Source organism: Myotis myotis, unplaced genomic scaffold (assembly GCF_014108235.1).
Source record: "Myotis myotis isolate mMyoMyo1 unplaced genomic scaffold, mMyoMyo1.p scaffold_m19_p_13, whole genome shotgun sequence".
NCBI classification, from domain to species: Eukaryota; Metazoa; Chordata; class Mammalia; order Chiroptera; family Vespertilionidae; genus Myotis; species Myotis myotis.
In genome coordinates, this window is record NW_023416317.1 from 3,147,387 (window position 1) to 3,165,723 (window position 18,337).

At 42.6% G+C, this 18,337-nt stretch overlaps 1 protein-coding gene across 9 annotated transcripts in view; it reads right to left on the reverse strand.

Annotated features, from left to right (window-relative positions):
• Positions 1 to 18,337, reverse strand: part of MITF (melanocyte inducing transcription factor) — a 247,335-nt gene that overhangs the window by 70,096 nt on the left and 158,902 nt on the right. For 7 of the 9 annotated variants that reach the window (XM_036331587.1, XM_036331586.1, XM_036331585.1 and 4 more), the window contains one exon: positions 14,862 to 15,111. In XM_036331587.1, the coding sequence (XP_036187480.1) occupies positions 14,862 to 15,111 (250 nt within the window). The remainder of the gene's footprint in view (positions 1 to 14,861; positions 15,112 to 18,337) is intronic. The other 2 variants (XM_036331582.1, XM_036331580.1) reach the window with 1 other exon arrangement.

The following is an 18,337-nucleotide window of genomic DNA, read 5'->3' on the forward strand; positions in this document are numbered from 1 at the left end:
GAGCTGCCCCCACCCACTGCCACTCGTAGCTCACACCCTGCCCTCCGCTGCTCCTAGCTCTCCAAAGCTAGTAGCTCAGGCCCTGCCCAGCCCACCTCAAGAGCTGCTGCTCATTTGGTTATCATGGCATTACAGCATTATGGCCACAGGCCTTTTAATATATATCCTATATAATAAAAGAGAAACATGGTAATTAGTGTACGACCGCTACCCTTCCCATTGGCTAATCAGGGTGATATGCAAATTAACTGACAGCCAAGATGGCGGCCGGCAGCCAGGCAGCTTGAAACTAACATGAGGCTTGCTTGCTTCAGTGACGGAGGACTCCAACGTTCCCCGCCTGCCGCTGCCGGCCTCTGAGCTGCAACTCTAAGCAACTATGTAACAAATATAGAAGCTAAACAAAACCCCAGAAACCTGCTTTAGTCCGCCGGGCTTCAGCCAGCAGGATCGCAATATTGTAAACAAAAGCCAGAAACGAAAGCAGCGGAGGCCTAAGAGCTGGAGCCAAGCCTCAAAGCTAACGCTAGCCCAGAATAAAAAAAGAAAAAAAAGAAAAAAAGGAGCGGTTGGGAGCTTCAGTCACCCGCCCGCCTGAAAACAGCCCTCAGCACCTCCCCCAGACTGGCCAGGCACCCCAGTGGGGACCCCCACCCTGAAGGTTGTGTGACCAGCTGCAAACAGCCATCATCCCCTCACCCAGGCTGGCCAGGCACCCCAGTGGGGACCCCCACCCTGATCCAGGACACCCTTCAGGGCAAACCAGCCAGCCCCAACCTGTGCACTAGGCCTCTATCCTATATAGTAAAAGGCTAATATGCCTCCCAACACCAGGATCAGCGGAGCCGAGAGGCCTCCTGGCACTGGGATCAGCGTGACAGGGGGCAGCGCCCAAACCCCCTGATCCCCCTGTGGCTCTGTGTGTGACAGGGGGCGGGGCCACAACCTCCCTATCCACCCTGCTCTGTTCGTGACAGGGGGCAGTGCCCCAACCCCCTGATCGGCTCTGCTCTGTGTGTGACGGGGTAGAGCCATAACCTCCCCATCGGCCCTGCCCTGAGTGTGAGAGTGGCGGTGCCCCAACCCCCTGATAGGCCCTGCTCTGTGGGTGATAGAAGGCGGCGCCCCAACCCCCACCCCACGGGCCCTGCTCTGTGTGTGACGGGGTAGAGCCATAACCTCCCCATTGGCCCTGCCCTGAGTGTGACAGTGGCGGCGCCCCAACCCCCTGATCAGCCCTGCTCTGTGAGTGATAGAGGGCAGTGCCCTCACCCCCTGATCCACCCTGCTCTGTGTGTGACAGGGTACGGAGCCCCAACCCCCCTGATGGGCCCTGCTCTGCGCGTGACAGGGGGCAGCGCCCCAACCCCTATGGGCCCTGCTCTGTGCATGACAGGGGATGGCGCCGCAACCCCCTGATTGGCCCTGCTCTGTGCATGACAGGGGGTGGCGCCGCAACTTCCCCATCGACCCTGCCTTGAGTGTGACAGGGGGTGGTGCCCCAACCCCCCAATTCGCCCTACCCTGAGCGTGACTGAGGGTGGTATCGCAACCTCCCGATCCGCCCTGCTCTGCGCCCCAACTCCCCAATCAGCCCTGCTCTGAGCCCGACCAGGGGCTGCACCTAGGGATTGGGCCTGCCCTCTGCCACCCGGGAGCAGGCCTAAGCCAGCAGGTCGTTATCTCCCGAGGGGTCCCAGACTGTGAGAGGGCACAGGCCGGGCTGAGGGACCCCCCTCCCCCCCCCCTCCGAGTGCACAAATTTTTCTGCACCGGGCCTCTAGTATATATATAATTTATAAATATTTGTGGACAATGGATTCATTGACCTCTCAGAGTTCCTCCAAAGGCACAGGATTCTACAGCTTTGAGTGGGAACCACTGTGTAATGTTATTTTCTTGTTGTTTTATTTGCAAATCATCTCCCCATGATTTGACAGGATTAATCTATTTTTATGAACTTTGCATATAATGGAATGCATATAATGGAATGTATACAAGAGACTCTAAAGAGATATTGGGTATTTTGTAATTTCCACTGAACAACTTTACACAGAGCAAAAAATCCTTTGCTTGTCTTCATCCTCCCCTCTCTTCTCAAAGTGCCCACGTAATGTGCCACTGCTGGAGACTTGTCCCAGCTCTGCATGGTTACTGGAGGTCTAAGAAGCCCTTAAGTAAAGAAACTTGGTGGAGCCCTGGCCGGGCGCCTTAACTGGTTGGAGCACCATCCCATCCCATACACCAAAAGGTTGAGGGTTCGATTCCTGGTCAGGGCACATACCTACGTGGCGGGTTTGATCCCCGGTCAGGGCACGTATTGGGAGGCAACCGACTGATAAATGTTTCTCTCTCTCTCTCTCAAAATCAATAAAGAAACAAAAACATATCCTCAGGTGAGGATTTAAAAATAAAAAAGAAACTTGGTTGACTTTATTTGCACTAATATTGCCCAATTTTTCTTATGCTTCTTACAGATTAACTCCCAGGTCCCTACAGCAGTGATTCTCCAATATGAGCATGCGCTAGGCTCAATCTGAAAGTGGCTAAACCCATATAACAAGCCTCACTCCAGAGCTTTAGCTCAAGAGACTTGGGAGGGACTCAGGAGTTTGCATTTCTGAACAGCTCCTGATGGTGCAGGGACTGAGGCCCCAGAGGACCCTGTGAGAACCATAACCCCAGAATACTTTCCAAGAAACTCCATTAAAGTCCTACATACCTTAGATTCACATCAAACTGAATGAGGGTTTTACATAAAAATTAACCAACCTTTTAGAATGTTCTGGTTTTTCTCTCATCTATGAGATAATTGGTGATCTTATGTTGTCAATAAAAATGGGCACAACAATGCATACTCGTAACACTGTAATATGAATTCTATCAAGATTATGCCAATTAATGAGCTAAAAAATTATTTTGGTATATGACTTTAATGTACATCTGGAAAGCCACTAGAAAATTGAAATCAACTTTACAAAGGCCCGCATGCTTATTCAGTTATATTTTAAGACAATAATAACATCATTAATAAACAGTGAGGAGAGTATGTAATTCTTAACTAAGAAAATCCTGGGTCTGACAACACAGTGACTTTCTCTCAGAAAGTCGTGAATGGTTGGTAGCCCCACTCTCTTAGTTGTCCTTCTTATTGTAACTGGGTGAGCATGCACCTTTATAGGCTCTTAGTTTTATATGAAGATCACATTAAGTATCTCCAACAGTTTTCTGATTCCAACACAATAAACTCATTGTTTGCATTAGGAAATGACAAGGTACCTAAAATATATAAATTATAATTTAAATATATTAACTCTACTTTAACAAATGGTCAAAAACTAGTATCAAAACAAATGTTTGCAAAAAACACATACAAATGTTGGGTGCCTGTTAACTAGGAAAAGGAGGAAAGTTGGCTTCACTGAGTTACCAGCCGTGCTGCAAAGTCCTAAAAATATACTGCAGTTAGCAGAAAAGAGAGGGCCCTACACCATAGATAAAAAGTATCTGAAACTCGCCAGAACACTGGTCTTCAATACCCTACTTGTTCATTTAACTACTGTGGAAAGTATAGTCAAAGAACGAGCGTGGACTGACTCATCCCTTTTCTTTCAGTGTCCTTTCTGCACCGAGAACAATGACGAATGCATACATGTTCCCGAGCCTGAGACATCGTTCACACGCTGGGCTGGTGCTCTGTCCGGCGACAGGCGCAGTCTGAAAAGGCACTGGAGTGAGCCCTGTGACTCCCGATGGAGGGCTGCCACCACAGGCCTCTGGGAGCTGCTGGCAAAGATGGGCGCGAACGCCACGTCCCCGGTGACCCTTCCCTGAGTTCTCCTGCCCCAATGAGTTACGTCAGCTCACCTCGCCTCCAGACCATTGTGACAAGGAAAGCATGAGTAGATATTTTTTTGTTTTTTCTTGTTTGTTTGTTTTCTTTGGGGGGAGGAAGCCAGCAGGCAAACCACGGTGCTGGGTGGGTATGTGGGCAGCACATAAAGACAGCAGGTAGGCGACAAGAATCACTGCAGTCGGCGATTAAAATTAGCAATGATTCTATATTTCTTTATCAACAGCAGTAAAACAGAATCGGCCACTGAGCACTTTCCATCCATCACGCACTGTGCTAAGGGCTTTACATTTGCACGAACACAAAGGCAACGGCTCACATGTGGCTCCTGGCATGGAAATGTGTGGCCTGTGTGACGGAGGAAATAAGTGTTTTATTTTTACTTTCTTCAAACCTAAATTTAAAGACATACTCAATTACTGGAAATTTTTCAAATATGTTTGAAACAGCTTGGGTATATAAATCTACTTTTTTTAGTTGTTAATCTCATAAAGTCCAAGCACAGATGGAGTAATCCTGATAAAAATTTAGCTTGCAAATTAGGATGTGCTTGTAGGTATAAAACGTACACCCGATTCTGAACACTTAGTATGAAAGACTCATATGAAGACTTATTATAAAAAAGAACTTTAAAATCTTGTTAATAATTTTTATATTGATAACATGTTGAAATGATAATATTTTGGATACACAGAGTTAAATAAAATATATTCTTATATTGATTTCGCCTGTTTCTTTTTACTGTTTTTAGTGTGACTACTATGAAATTTAAATCTCATAGGGCTCATATTCTATTTCTTGTGTGAGCTCTGTTGGTAAACCCTCACCTCACCCTCACCAAGATGAGGACACTGAGGCCTGAGAAAAGGAAATATGCCAAGGTCATCCATGTCAGTAGTGGAGTCAGGCTAATCCTAGACTTTCTACAGGGATAGTGAGTAGGGTCACTCCTCAATGCATAATGAAGCACATCAGTTGTCATTAATAGGGATTTGACATCCAAATAATAATTTACTGTTTGGATACCAAGATTACAGGGCTGAAGTCATATGGTTCTGTGCTTCTCATAAATTCAGTCTTTCAAGGTTAACCTGGCTGTCCTCAATCTCACCAAACACTTAGCAATGCAGGAGGACCAAAGGCCCTTGCTACCTCCTGTCTTACCAGAGGAGGGATTCAAACTACATTCCATCAAACCACAAGGAGCCAACGCTCTCTGACAAGCACCTCACAGCCAAACCTCCAAGAGCCTAATTTGCTCCCCCTGTCTCTTCACCAAGAGACAAAAGAAAGCCCAGAATATGCTGAAAGGGGTAAAAGAAAACACAACAGAGTTAACAGAAGATAGATGGCCCTTCAGAATTTGTAAGAACAAATACAAGAGAGCACGCTCCCATCGCTGCACAATGTGGCTTTGTGTAAGAGCCAAGTCTCAGTCTTGAAATGTGTTGGTCATAAATCAGCAGGCATCACTTTAAATCAACCAGTTTTATGAAATAAGCCAAGAGTTGAAAGCGGCAGGCTAATTACCAGCATTCCTTGGTGAATTACTTAGCGGGGTGTGCTAAGTCAGTGTGCCGCTGCCTCTTGATCCCCAATTTCAGCCCGTACTTATTTCCCAGGAGGTGAAAAGAGCATGTGGCTAATTAAGGCACCAGTCTCCACAGCCAGAAGTGCTCAAGGTAAGATTTCTTTTGAAAAAAAAAGAAAAGGTTCTTTGCCTGGTACTCATTAATCTAATTTTTACTACTTCACTAGAAAAATAGAGTTAATCTTGTCACCTTTAGGCATCTGAACTACCGTGCAGTGTTCAGAAAAAATGTTATATATGTGTAATTTAGCCAATAGGAATTTCTTAAGCCTTTCCTAACCATCAGGAATGTCTCTGGTTTGTCGCATCTAATTAACTCTCAACAAAATTTCTAGTTCCTAAATTTTAATTATACAAAACTCAGGGCCAACAGAGGAGATTACGCCAAAGCTATGCCGATGGTAAGGTAGCAGAAATCTGATTTTTTCTCTTCATGTTGGGCCTCTTAACTACTTTAAAATTTTATTTACAAGCTAGTGATTCAAGTCCTTTCATTCCTTTTTAGTTTTCAGGACCTCACTGTCCTTCTGCAGAAAAGACCATTCGTTACATAAGGTGCATCAGTGAGTCCGGTAAACCCGCCCGACTGAAACATGCTGCTCAGCGTGGGGGTGAAGAGAACACTGCGGAGACTCCCAAATAAAAGGCAGCAAAGACACTCATTTGAATTACATTCAGAATGAAGGCATATGCCCTCCTATAAAAAATAGCAATAAAGGCTCAGACCACCATTGGCTCCACTCCTAAATCTCACCCCAGAGGCAACTGGTTGGAACAGTTTGGTGTAGGTTCATGTATACATTTTCTAGGACATTCTCCCTTTTCTAAAAGACTGATGAAAACACTTATTTTCCTAGGATCACTCTCTACTACAACAGCCTCTTATTTCATCTGCTTCATAAGCTCCGTTTTTATTCTTCTCATTTTCAAAGTTATAAATCAATACACAAAAACATCTAACTTTATAAACAAGGACCGAAAGACTATAGTACTGCCAAGAGCTAAATTTTCCTTAAAGTTCAGGCTCAAAGAAGTCAATAAAAAGAGACATATTCAGGGCAAGAGCCAAGATTCTAGTACCAACTGCAGCTATAACCTTAAGCAAAGCCACTGTTCTGATTTACATATTTTTAACACAGATCCCACCCACTTTTTTTTTAATAGGGCAATGTTAAAATTAGATTTTGCTTACATATGTCAATAATTGCTATTGTTTAAGAGCATGTCTATAGAACAGTGATTTTCAACCAGTGTGCCACAAGAAATTTTAAAACCTGCAATACCTGACTGTTTAGTCAGGGGCATGGACCTCTTTTCCCTTAGATTGTCAAATAAAAAGAATAACAATAGCCAACATAACAATAGCTGTCTGGTGTGAATGAATCAAAATCACACCTATTTTTTTTTTGTCAGATTGGCAAAAAACATATTTTTTTGGTGTGCCACAGAGTTTTAGTAATTAGTTTATGTGTACCACTACAGAAGGTAGTCAGTGGTCTTTAATTGTTGGGATTAAGTAGGTAACATTAATAAGACTTGGTGACCTTTTCATACAGTAATTTAAGATTTATTACAGCTGACATTATTCACTTTAAAGCAAATAGAAAAATAACCAGAACCAAAGTTTCAAGTGTTAAAACAGAGCAAAAGCGCTAATACTGCAGGGAGGCAGTGGAAGAAACGCTACAAATGCAACCACAATTTCAGCAGAAAATTCATATTGAAAGATGTGTGTGAGTCTATCAAATTGAGTATTTCAAAAATCCTTTAAAATCAAACAAATTTATTAAAATGTATAGAACTGCAAAGCATGAGTTGTGATAATCTGGGCCACCAGGACCTTCAGAACATAAGTGATCTTGAGTTATGATCTTTAGGTGTTGTTTCAGAAACTTTCACTGTAGTGCTTTTTTTTTTAATCCTCACCTAAGAATGTTTTTATTGATTTGAGAGAGAGAGGGATGAGAGAGAGAAAGAGAGAGAGAGAGAGAGAGAGAGAGAGAGAGAGAGAGAGAGAGAGAGAGAGAGAGAGAAAACCAAAAAAACAAAAAACAGGGATCAAACCTGCAACCTAGGTATGGCCTTGACTGGGAATCTAACTTGCCATCTTTCAATGTATGGGATGATGCTCCAACCAACTGAGCCACCAGCCAGGGCACTGTAGTGCTTTCTGACCAATAATGATGACTATAACTAACCATAAGTTACCATGGTGGTCAAGGCAAGGACACATCTAGATCTTTAGTCAGGCATATGGTGGAGACTAATGGAGACGCGTTCATTATTCAATGTGGATGGACCTTACTAATTCCAAATGCCTAAAGTCATGTACCTTTCTGTTAAGTCTTCAAGACCTTCTGTAGTCTCTCTCTGTGCTCCCACTTTGCTCTAACATATTCTGTTACTGGTGATTCTTTGCAAAAGTTTAGGGCACACCCTTGAACTCTGTAGAAGACAGAGAGGCATAAGTCACTAGGGTAGGATATGGAGCCTAACTGTGTGACCAGGAGCCAGGGACAATCTCTCTATGCCTATTTCCCCACCTGAGAGACAGGCTTTTCCTACCTATTCCATAGGGCTGCTGGAGGGATAAATGAGATGAGGGATATGACCAGTCAGCCAACTCCCAATTCATCCAGTAATTCACCTCGTGGCAGTCACCGCCTTCCTTCCCCCGGGCTGCCTTAGGTAGTACCACATTTATGCCAGCGATTCCTATTAGCCTTTTAAAGCATGGCCTGAAGCTCCATAATAAAAATTTGCAATGCGCCCCAGGCTGCCATGTACTGAGTGACTGCCTCTCCCTTCTGGAGTTTCTCAGGCCACTCACTCTAGGACAGGTACTCCCACCAATGGTTAGGAGTCTGGCGTTCAATGGAGTAGGTTCCAATCCCGCTGCCCCACTTACTTCAGTGACTTTGGGTGAGCTACTTATCCCCTTTTTCTCAGGTCCCATCTGAGACACGGGATTCTGGACATGCCCACAGTTCTCAGACACAGACCACCTAGAACATGGAGTTATGAGCCTTGATAAGTGTCCTCTAAACACAACACAAAGAGAGGAGCTCAGATGCTGATACTCTACCACAGCGATGGCGAACCTTTGGAGCTCGGCGTGTCAGCATTTTGAAAAACCCTAACTTAACTCTGGTGCCGTGTCACATAGAGAAATTTTTTGATATTTGCAACCATAGTAAAACAAAGGTTTATATTTTTGATATTTATTTTATATATTTAAATGCCATTTAACAAAGAAAACTCAACCAAAAAAATGAGTTCGCGTGTCACATCTGACACGCGTATCACAGGTTCGCCATCACTGCTCTACCAGAATGTTTCTCAACCCTTCTTTCATAATCACCACCCCAAAGAGCCTTTTTAGACTTTTTTCCCTAATTGCCTCTCACACATCCCCATCCCCAGGAAATCTCAACAGGCACATAAACCATGGGCCAAAAAATCATTCAAATAGCTAAGACTTTTTTGCCCCCCAAGAAGTAATTTTTGCCCGCACCCCCCATCCCCCTGGGGGCAATACCCTGCTGCTGCAGAGGCACGCGCTCCAGGCCTTGTCACAGGAGAAAGAAGTCACCATGCAGAGCCACTCCAAGCTCCAGCCCGATATTCTCCTTAGACGCTACACTGGCTCCCGTAGCTTGGGATCATCATCAGAAACATGCAAGTGAGGGAGAGAGCTCATCAGTGCGCTCCTCCACCAGCAGAGAACGAGCTGAGCAGGTGACCCTCAGGGAAACCAGGACGCCTTCAGTGACTGTGATGACGCAGCACAGTGACTGCACGAGGGGCCTCCCAAAGCTCACGGAGCAGCATCCACAGCACAGTGGGCTGGCCACATACGCATGTCCTTGTGGTCACAGGGGGGCAACCATTTCCACTTAGTGCCACACTACCAAGTGAATGTGGGATTAAAACAGATGTCCCAGTGTTTTCAGAAAAGTGAATTAATTCATAGGCTTAGCTTTGTCAAGGTGGAATCGCTTGTAAGTTGCTCTGCTGGGTCTACCCTTTCAAGTGGACCAGACCTAAACATCGAAGTGAAGTGGGCTTTCTTCAGCCAGCGTCTCATTACCAGGGACTAGTGCAGGCAGAAAACATATCAAAAGTAGTCAACAGGCATGGCCAAGGCTGTCGCACTACTTGGCCTGTGTCGCTTCATGTCACCAATGCAGGACAGCTCTAAGAGCGCCTTGTTGTGTCAGCTCTGAAATGACATGTCCTTACCCACAGGGTCACAGAACAGGGGAGGCAACTGGCCGCCAGCTGGGGCCCTTGCAAAAGGAGCACACCTGTGACACCCAACAATCTAATTGCTTTCAGGCCAGAGTAAGAAGTACCCATTCTACCTAAGGAAGAATGGAGGCTGAAGCCATGTTCTCAAAAGTAGAGACAACCCAGAAAGAGAAATTCTATTTCTTTTGTTCTATTTGCAAATGTGAACAAAGAGAAAGGGCTTATGTGTACCTGACCAGAACCGCTGACTGTGTCTCTTCAGACCTCTCCCCACCGCAGGGCAGGTGGGACAGCTCCTGGGGAAGGCTGCACCCTCCCTGAACAGCAGCCCGGGCCCACGAGGGAGGGGCTGGGAGCCCCGGGAGTGGCCCCTGGGCATTTTTTCTTCTGCGCTGAAAATCTGCACCTAGTTAATTGTCTGTAATTTTTTTAAAAAATCAATAAAAATGAGTTTTAAAACGAAAAAACACATCAAAGTGATACTACTACTAGGAGACTCCTGCAGGGAAATGTGGTCTCTCTCTCTGTGAACCTGAAACAGTATCCCTTTGTCCCTATGAAGAAGGATGCCTTACACATACAGAGTTTGATCCAAAAGCAAAAGGACACTGAAATTCACAAACAGTCCTGAAATCAGGCTCACAGAACGCTCCTGTGGCTCACACTGGTGACAGAAGTACGGGACAGCCATGGACGATGGTATTAGAACGCTCAGATGTCTTTTCTTATGGGGACAGGGCCTCTAGTGACAGATTCCCCTAACTGAGGGGGCCGAGGCAGCTGATCTGAAATGCGAGTGCTGGTGCCTGCTTCTTACGATGCCAGCAGTTCTGCACCTGGCTGTATAAACCAGGAACAAAACCTAAATGCCCAGTGAGCTGTGGGAGCATCCCTCCTGCTAGTCGGTGACCCACCACCCCTCTGTAACTCCACACACCCCTTCAAGGGTCTTTATTATACCCAAGAAATAAGCAACACCTAGGACATTCTACACCAGGTAGATTTCTTAAGTTGTAGAGAAAGGACAGCAATTCAGTCACCTGCCCTTGCCTTCATTAGCAACAGCTTGGGATGCTGGGTGTAGAACAGGAAGACAAGATAGGAGGACTTCCCTAGAATAAATATCCCAATGGGACGCCTACCACATAAATGCCGGAGCAAATGAGTACTGGGTGGGCCTGGCAAGTGTGTCTGTGTGTTTAAGGAAGAGCAGCAGCGCCTCTCTAATCCGCAGCAAGCTGCCCGGTCCCTTAGGCAGCCTGAGATGATCTGCAAACAAGGAACATTTTAAAAATAAATTCTTCCAAACTACTTAAAATATCCTAACATTACAAAAAGTCTTTTTTGTTTTGTTTTAAATTCCTATAACCTTTCTCCTAAGCAGAGCAGAAAACGTCAATGCACGATCTATTCCAGAGAGAACATCTTCCTTTAAAGTTTTAAATTCTAAGGCAAACACAGGAAGGGAGAGGCATAGAAATCCTTGGCAATTCCCTACAAACCTCTAAACAGAGGAATGTTTTCAAAGTATAAACTAATTTTCTCAAGCTGTAAGCTGTCAGAGGCCTGCTGCTGTGGGCCGGAGAGGGGAGGTGAGCTCGGTGTGGGATCGGAGCGATCGGTACTCAGTGTTAGGCAGATGGCACAGTGAAAAGACGTGCTTGGTGCGTGTGCGGACAATGGCACGGGGCTGGGTGCAATGCTGCTCCAGCTATGAGACCTGGCGTGTTCCAAGCTCTATGCCTGGGTGCTCTGCTTTCCTCTGAAGGAAGGTACATCAAACTTCAAACCTCAGGTCTGTCTGATTCCCATGTCAACAAAACCCACCTGTAGAAGAAACTGTTTCCATTAATGGTTTTAATGTTCCTTTTTGATAATTCTTAATTTAAAATACAAGGTGTGTTCACCACTGCAAAAAAAAAACATATTATGCACTACATTGGTTAATTTATGATGAAGAAGCATCCTTAATTACAATATCCAATTGAGCAAGGCTGTTCTTAAACCCAGAGGGTATCTCTAGTACTTAAATACATAGCAATGAGTCTAACATTCCATGTCACCCAACATGAAAATCAATAATAGGAATAAAGGCACAAATTAATTAAATCAAGAGGGAAACTCAAGGCTGATCCTGAAAACCTTCACAAATTTACAGACTAAATGATGAGCGCCGGAAGATAAGCAATGCAAATTTCCAACCTCTAATATGAATTCCAAGGACTAGACCTAGTTTACCAGATGCTGTGAACAATTTTTAAACGCACTTTATAAAGCTTCATATATTTTAGGCATAACTGCCCCCCAAAAAGGGATTAACCTGGAAACACTCATTTAGCTTTTCAAATCAGTTACTTGGCCCACTGACAGCCTATCTCATGCTGGCAAATTCAGCTTCTGTGTGTGATCTTCTATCAAGTTCTCGAAAACCAGAGGACCGGAGATCTCCCCAGGACTCTCCCTGCAGCACAGGCGCCTCTGCCTCCAGGGGAAGCAGGGGGTTCTGCCCGGGCAATTTAACTCTTTAAAAATCAAATGAAGAGTGTACTCAGGCTACACTCAGAAACACACATTCAATATAATCTGTATCATAATGCACTCAATTGGTAAACTTGATATTACTCATTCCTTGAATACATACATTCACTGAAAAATGGTCAAAGATTAAGCAAATTAACTGTTTTTGCTAGTAACCATTTACTTTGTAAAATTATGCTTATGATTTAAATGGGAAAAGAAAAAAGTACATTTATCTCACCTTTCTATAACAAATATTTCATATTTTATACATAACACATTTAAAAATATGTAAACAATTTTTATTAATTACCACGTCTTTAAGTATCTGAAGCAATCACTAATATGATACTCTCCTTAAAAATGTTATTTGAATTTCTAAGAATGTCATATGAAATCATTTTATTTGGTCTTAAGGTTACTAAAATCTGTTTAAATAGCTATCAAACCATCCTCATTGCTATGCCAACAATTCCTGTTCTTCATGTATATGACACACTTTACTACTTTACGTAAGTGAAGTGTAAAAATGCACGGCAGAGATCAACTATATTCAACATGAAATATAAATTCGCCAATTGCTCATTTTTAGTTAGATTAAGTCTCCTGGTTCTAACACTTCAGCTGTGCTTTAACTCTGGACATTTTCCTGTCACACCTTGTGGGGACTGCAGCTCAAGCCAGAATTACCAGTAAACTGTAACATATGAGGAAAACAAGTATGTTATTCAAACCACTTAGTAAAGATTTTAATTTTAATCATTTTTAAAATAACATATTTTAAGTAATAAGAACATTTAGGAATGATGTGCATTTTTAAGATGATATGGAAATGGTTCAACACATTTGCATTTGGATAACTTCCCCACCATGGGATGTAACATCATTAATAGGAATATTGATTTCAATTAATATACTTGAACGTAATATCAAATATTACCTTTGAATTAGACATAAACTACTACTAACACAACCCATGTTATCTCTTCTAAAATTTGACCTTCAGATATAAAAAGTTGACTAATACAATGAATAAAATAGATATATTTCTCCATATTTTTTACTAATTCATACAACTTTTAATAATCTAAAGTACAGACAAAACAATTATGATATCTGTAAACAGTCAGAAAACTTAAGTCTTAAATAAATCTTAAGTCTATAAAAACTTATTGACTGCCAATCTTCACCCAAACAGAACACAAAGATTTAATATACAACCTATTCCCAAGAGAAAACCTTGCCTTTAGTTTGGGGGGAGGGAGATGGGGAGTGATAAAATATTTATTAATTGAGGCAATATCCAGATTTTGATCACATTAGAGTAAACTTTTATGCTAAACTGTTTGGGTCTTTTTTGCTCTAACAGAATTTTAATCGTGTGTTTTTCCCCATTAAAGAGTTTTATTATTTCATCATTACATTTTTAAAAAGTCTTTGCAAGTAAAAAACAATTTACTTTAAATTATTTTTAAAGCTTCTCTGTCCTACTTCCTGGGAAGGATCACATATTGCTTCGCAGTTATAACACATCATCCCACTACTTCAGTGGTTCTCAACCTTCTGGCCTTTAAATGCAGTTCCTCATGTTGTGACCCAACCATAAAATCATTTTCGTTGCTACTTCATAACTGTCATGTTGCTACTGTTATGAATCGTCATGTAAATATCTGATACGCAGGATGGTCTTAGGCGACCCCTGTGAAAGGGTCGTTCGACCACCAAAGGGGTCGCGACCCACAGGTTGAGAACCGCTGCTCTGCTTGCTTTAACAGTAAACTCTAACTAGTGGGAGATGGTATTGTGTGCACACAGAGGAAGGCAGAGACCAGCAGTGAGTCACCGATGTGTGAAGTTCACATTGTTTAATGAACAGCGAACTGGAGACTCTTCAGAATGAATCAATTAGGTGAATGGGTTAAAACTTTTTTAAGTAAGGGAACTTTTCTTGCATCAGTCACATTTAAGAGTTGGAGTGTTTCTCTTTAAACTAGGAGTCTCTCCCAATGCGATGTGGAGGACATGTGTGTGAGATGGAAGTCTACGCTCAGATGTTACAATTTTACTCGTAATTAGGAAGCTGCATGGCCCTGATGGAATGAGACTAACAGGCTCCACAGCTTCCACTCCAGCACAGAATCAAAGACCCACACAGACAACTCCCTGCAGTCCAGGGTCATGCCCTCTGGCAGTGAAAGCGAGGAAGCTCGTCCTGGTTATACCTGAAGAGACCTAAAAGAGTCAGGCTCTATAGCCAAGATGACTCACTACATAAAGAAGAAACTTAAAGAAGGGCCATGGAATGTATTAGGGGAAAATTCATACAACTTATTAGAAGAGGCTCCTTTTACATTTTAAACTTTCCCAAAGGAAGATGGAAAGATATGGCTACAACAGACACCCATTCCTACTTGTGATTTCTCATGGAACATCACTCTTCCTCATTAAACAAGGTCAGCACTAAGGGGACAAGAGCATGCAGTTGTCTTACAATCCAAAGCCATGGAGGGATAGGTGGGGTTGGCGATGACTGACATGATTCAGACAGGTCGCTAGGACCAAATACACATTCAGACAAATAAAATACCTAGAAAATGAAAAATGCTGGTTTGGCAGAGGGCTCGTCCAGCCAACAAGAGCGACACATACCTTAAGGACTTCCATGGGCACCTGGGCGGCAGAGGGAAGGGTGGTGGGCACGCTGACGTTGATGGCTGGCGTCGGACTCGCAGGCACTCGCTGCTGCATGAATTGGGCCGCCTGCAGCCTCTGCTGCTGCTCCCTGCGCTCCTGCTCCTGCATCTGCTCACGCATGAGCTGCTGGCGTAGCAAGATACGTGATGTCATGCTGGAGGAGCTTAGCGGAGGCTTGGAGGCCCCAGGATGCTCCTCGGAACTGCTGTGAGAAAACCAAAGAAAAAAAAAGCACTTTTAGTTCCCTAATGAGACCTTTAATTTGCAATTGGGGTATCCTAACTTGTATGATACCCCATGAAATGAACCTGTGCAATTGTAATCAAGCTGCAGAGTAGTCTCCACATAACTGAGAATCGTGCGGTGACAGAAAGGAAGTCATTAGCAGTTGAATTAAAATAAGTCATCTTGATTACATTGAGGCATTTTATCATGTGGCTGAGAAGCGATGCACACAATGGCACCCGTTTCCTACATGTAAAAGTGAATTGCTTGATTTGCTTTTTTATAACCGAATCTAACCAAATAACTACTACGTGTTGTCCCAATTCCTTGAAGATGTCTGAAATGTTTACTAACATGGAGTACTTTAAAGGAAAGGTGCATTTCGCCAATGGGGTCATTTTTCGAAGATACAGGAAGTAAAAATCATTAATGAAAGAAGTACTTGAAGGAAAATATTCACACTGAACTTGACCTCAGCCCTTGGGAAAGGGGCAGAAGCTGGCTGGACACCCAGCTCCTCTGCCTGGTTCTCTCTGTGCATGCCTTCTGATGCACGCTGGCGTGCCCTTTCCTAACCGCTCTGCGAGTTCCCCAGGAAGCTGACTTCTCCTGGCAGGGGACTGACTCTTCCCAAAATTATTTCTAATGCTTAGACACTAGTCACAAGTGATGAAGAAATGACTTCCTAACTGTCCTAAATATGGTTTTCAATCACTTATCTTGCCAGTTCTATGACATTAGCAGTTATTAACACATCCAGAACAGAGGGATGACAATAGGTGTTGCCCGATTATCCATTTATGAACATGGGAGGTGTTTTTGAAATTTTCATTGCATCATTATATTTTAAAGCCCTAGCTCAGAAGGGTTTTGTGAAAATTAGATAAAATAATAAAATAATTCACATAAATCTCCTAGTTCCGTGGTCGGCAAACTGCGGCTCACGAGCCATATGCGGCTCTTTGGCCCCTTGAGTGTGGCTCTTCCTAAGCCTTAGGAGTACCCTAATTAAGTTAATAACAATGTACCTACCTATATAGTTTAAGTTTAAAAAATTTGGCTCTCAAAAGAAATTTCAGTCGTTGTACTGTTGATATTTGGCTCTGTTGACTAATGAGTTTGCCGACCACTGCCCTAGTACAATGAGCACCATACCATGTATTATTGCCTCAATAAATAGACACTGTTGCTGTAATTACTTAGAAAATTTAACTGTTTTTTATTTCCATTTTTTATTAATCATACTTTATTAATTGTATCTTTTTTAAATTATGTCTTATTGCTTAAAGTATTACAAAGAGTATTACATATGTCTCCTCCGCCCCCCTTGACATTCCCCCAGCCTCCCCTACCCCCCAGTGTCTTATGTCCATTGGTTATGCTTATATGCATGCATACAAGTCCTTCGGTTGATCTCTTATTGTCCATAAAAACATATATGATCTTAAAATACAGTAGGAACAGAAGGATATGTTTATAGCGTCTTACAACATGGGATTATTTTTCATACTTAAAGGACTATGCCTTTGTCCACTTTTACTAAAAAAACTAACAACAGGAATGAGGTTTAGATTTAAGCTGCCTGAAGGGCTAAAACTGAAACAGAGGGATTTTCCTCACACACAAAACTGCAGTCAGAAGCCCTCAGTGATGCCAAAGGGAAGTGTATTGCGTTGGGATGGAGTCTGAGAGGCTCTTGGCCTCTCGCAATGTGCTTTTCTAAAAGCTATGTTCAGGACAAACACTGCAAAACCTTAGCATCTGGCAATGGAGAAAGGTGACATTCGAGAAAAGATTCACTCCTGTGTCACTTCAAGGGAAGCAGCTTTTTTGACCATAAACCCCAGTATTGTCTTTACCTTCTAACAAAACAACAAAATAAAGCCTTTAAATCATCGACCATCCTCATGAATTCTTTCAAACTCTGCAAGTGAGGATGAAGAAATGTCTATGCTTGTCCTGCCCACACTCCCAGAAACGCCATCACAGAGGGCAGGCAGTTTACCTATTTACCTGTTTCCCTACTGTGGCAGGTTCATATAATGTAACACTACGCAGCCATTACAATGGTAGAGAAATATATGTATTGTTCTGAATAAAAACTATACAATATAATCTACTTATTTTTATTTGTTCTTTTAAGGGATATTTTATTTGTTACATATTTTATTTTCTTGAAAAGGACTTAAAATTTATTTTTTAATCAGTTTACATTCAATATTATTTTGTATTAGTTTCAGGTGTACAGAATAGGAGTTAGACAACCATATACTTTACCATTTGCAATAGCACAGATGGACCAAATAAGTCATTCAGAGAAACACAAATACCATGTGATTTCACTTATATGTGGAATCTAATGAACAAAATAAATGAACAAACAAAACAGAAACAGACTCATACACACAGAGGACAAATAGTTGCCAGAGGGGAGGTGTTTGGGGGACTGGGTGAAAAAGAAGGGATTGCCCTGGCCAGTGAGGCTCAGTTGGTTGGAGCAACATCCCATTCACTGACGGGTTGTGGGTTCGATTCCAGGTTAGGGCACATACCCAGGTTGAGGGTTCGATCCCCGGTCGATTCCCAGTCAGGTCATGTACAAGAGGCAACTGATCGATGTTTCTCACATTGATGTTTCTCTCTCGCACCCTCTTCCTTTCTCTCTTTCTCTAAAAATCAATTAAAAATTTTTTAAAACATATCCTCCAGTGAAGATTAAAAAAAAGGTGAAGGGATTAAGAAGTACAAATTGGTAGTTATAAAGTAGTCACAAATTAGGAGATGTAAAGTACAGCATAGGGAATACAGTCAATAATATTGTAATAACCATGTATGTATGGTGTCAGGTGAGTAGTGGAAGTATTGGGGGGACAAAATATAATAAACTTAGAAAAGCCAGATGCAAAATAGTATTCAAGATATGATCCAATTTTTTAAATGTTCACTAATTAAGAAGTATAATGATACCATCACTCTGGACCATTGCTGGTAAGTATCACTACAGTCTTTTAGGAGCACAACTTAAAGGTCTTATCAAAAGCTGCGAAACTGTTCATACAATCTGATTCAAAATTTCATTCGTGGACAACATTCCTAAGAAAATAACTCAAAATGTAGAAAACCTGACATTACAAAGCTATTTTCAAGTTGCTAAATGTTCTGTGCACCTAAATTTGTTGAGAATGGTTAAGTAAATTAGGAGGGAA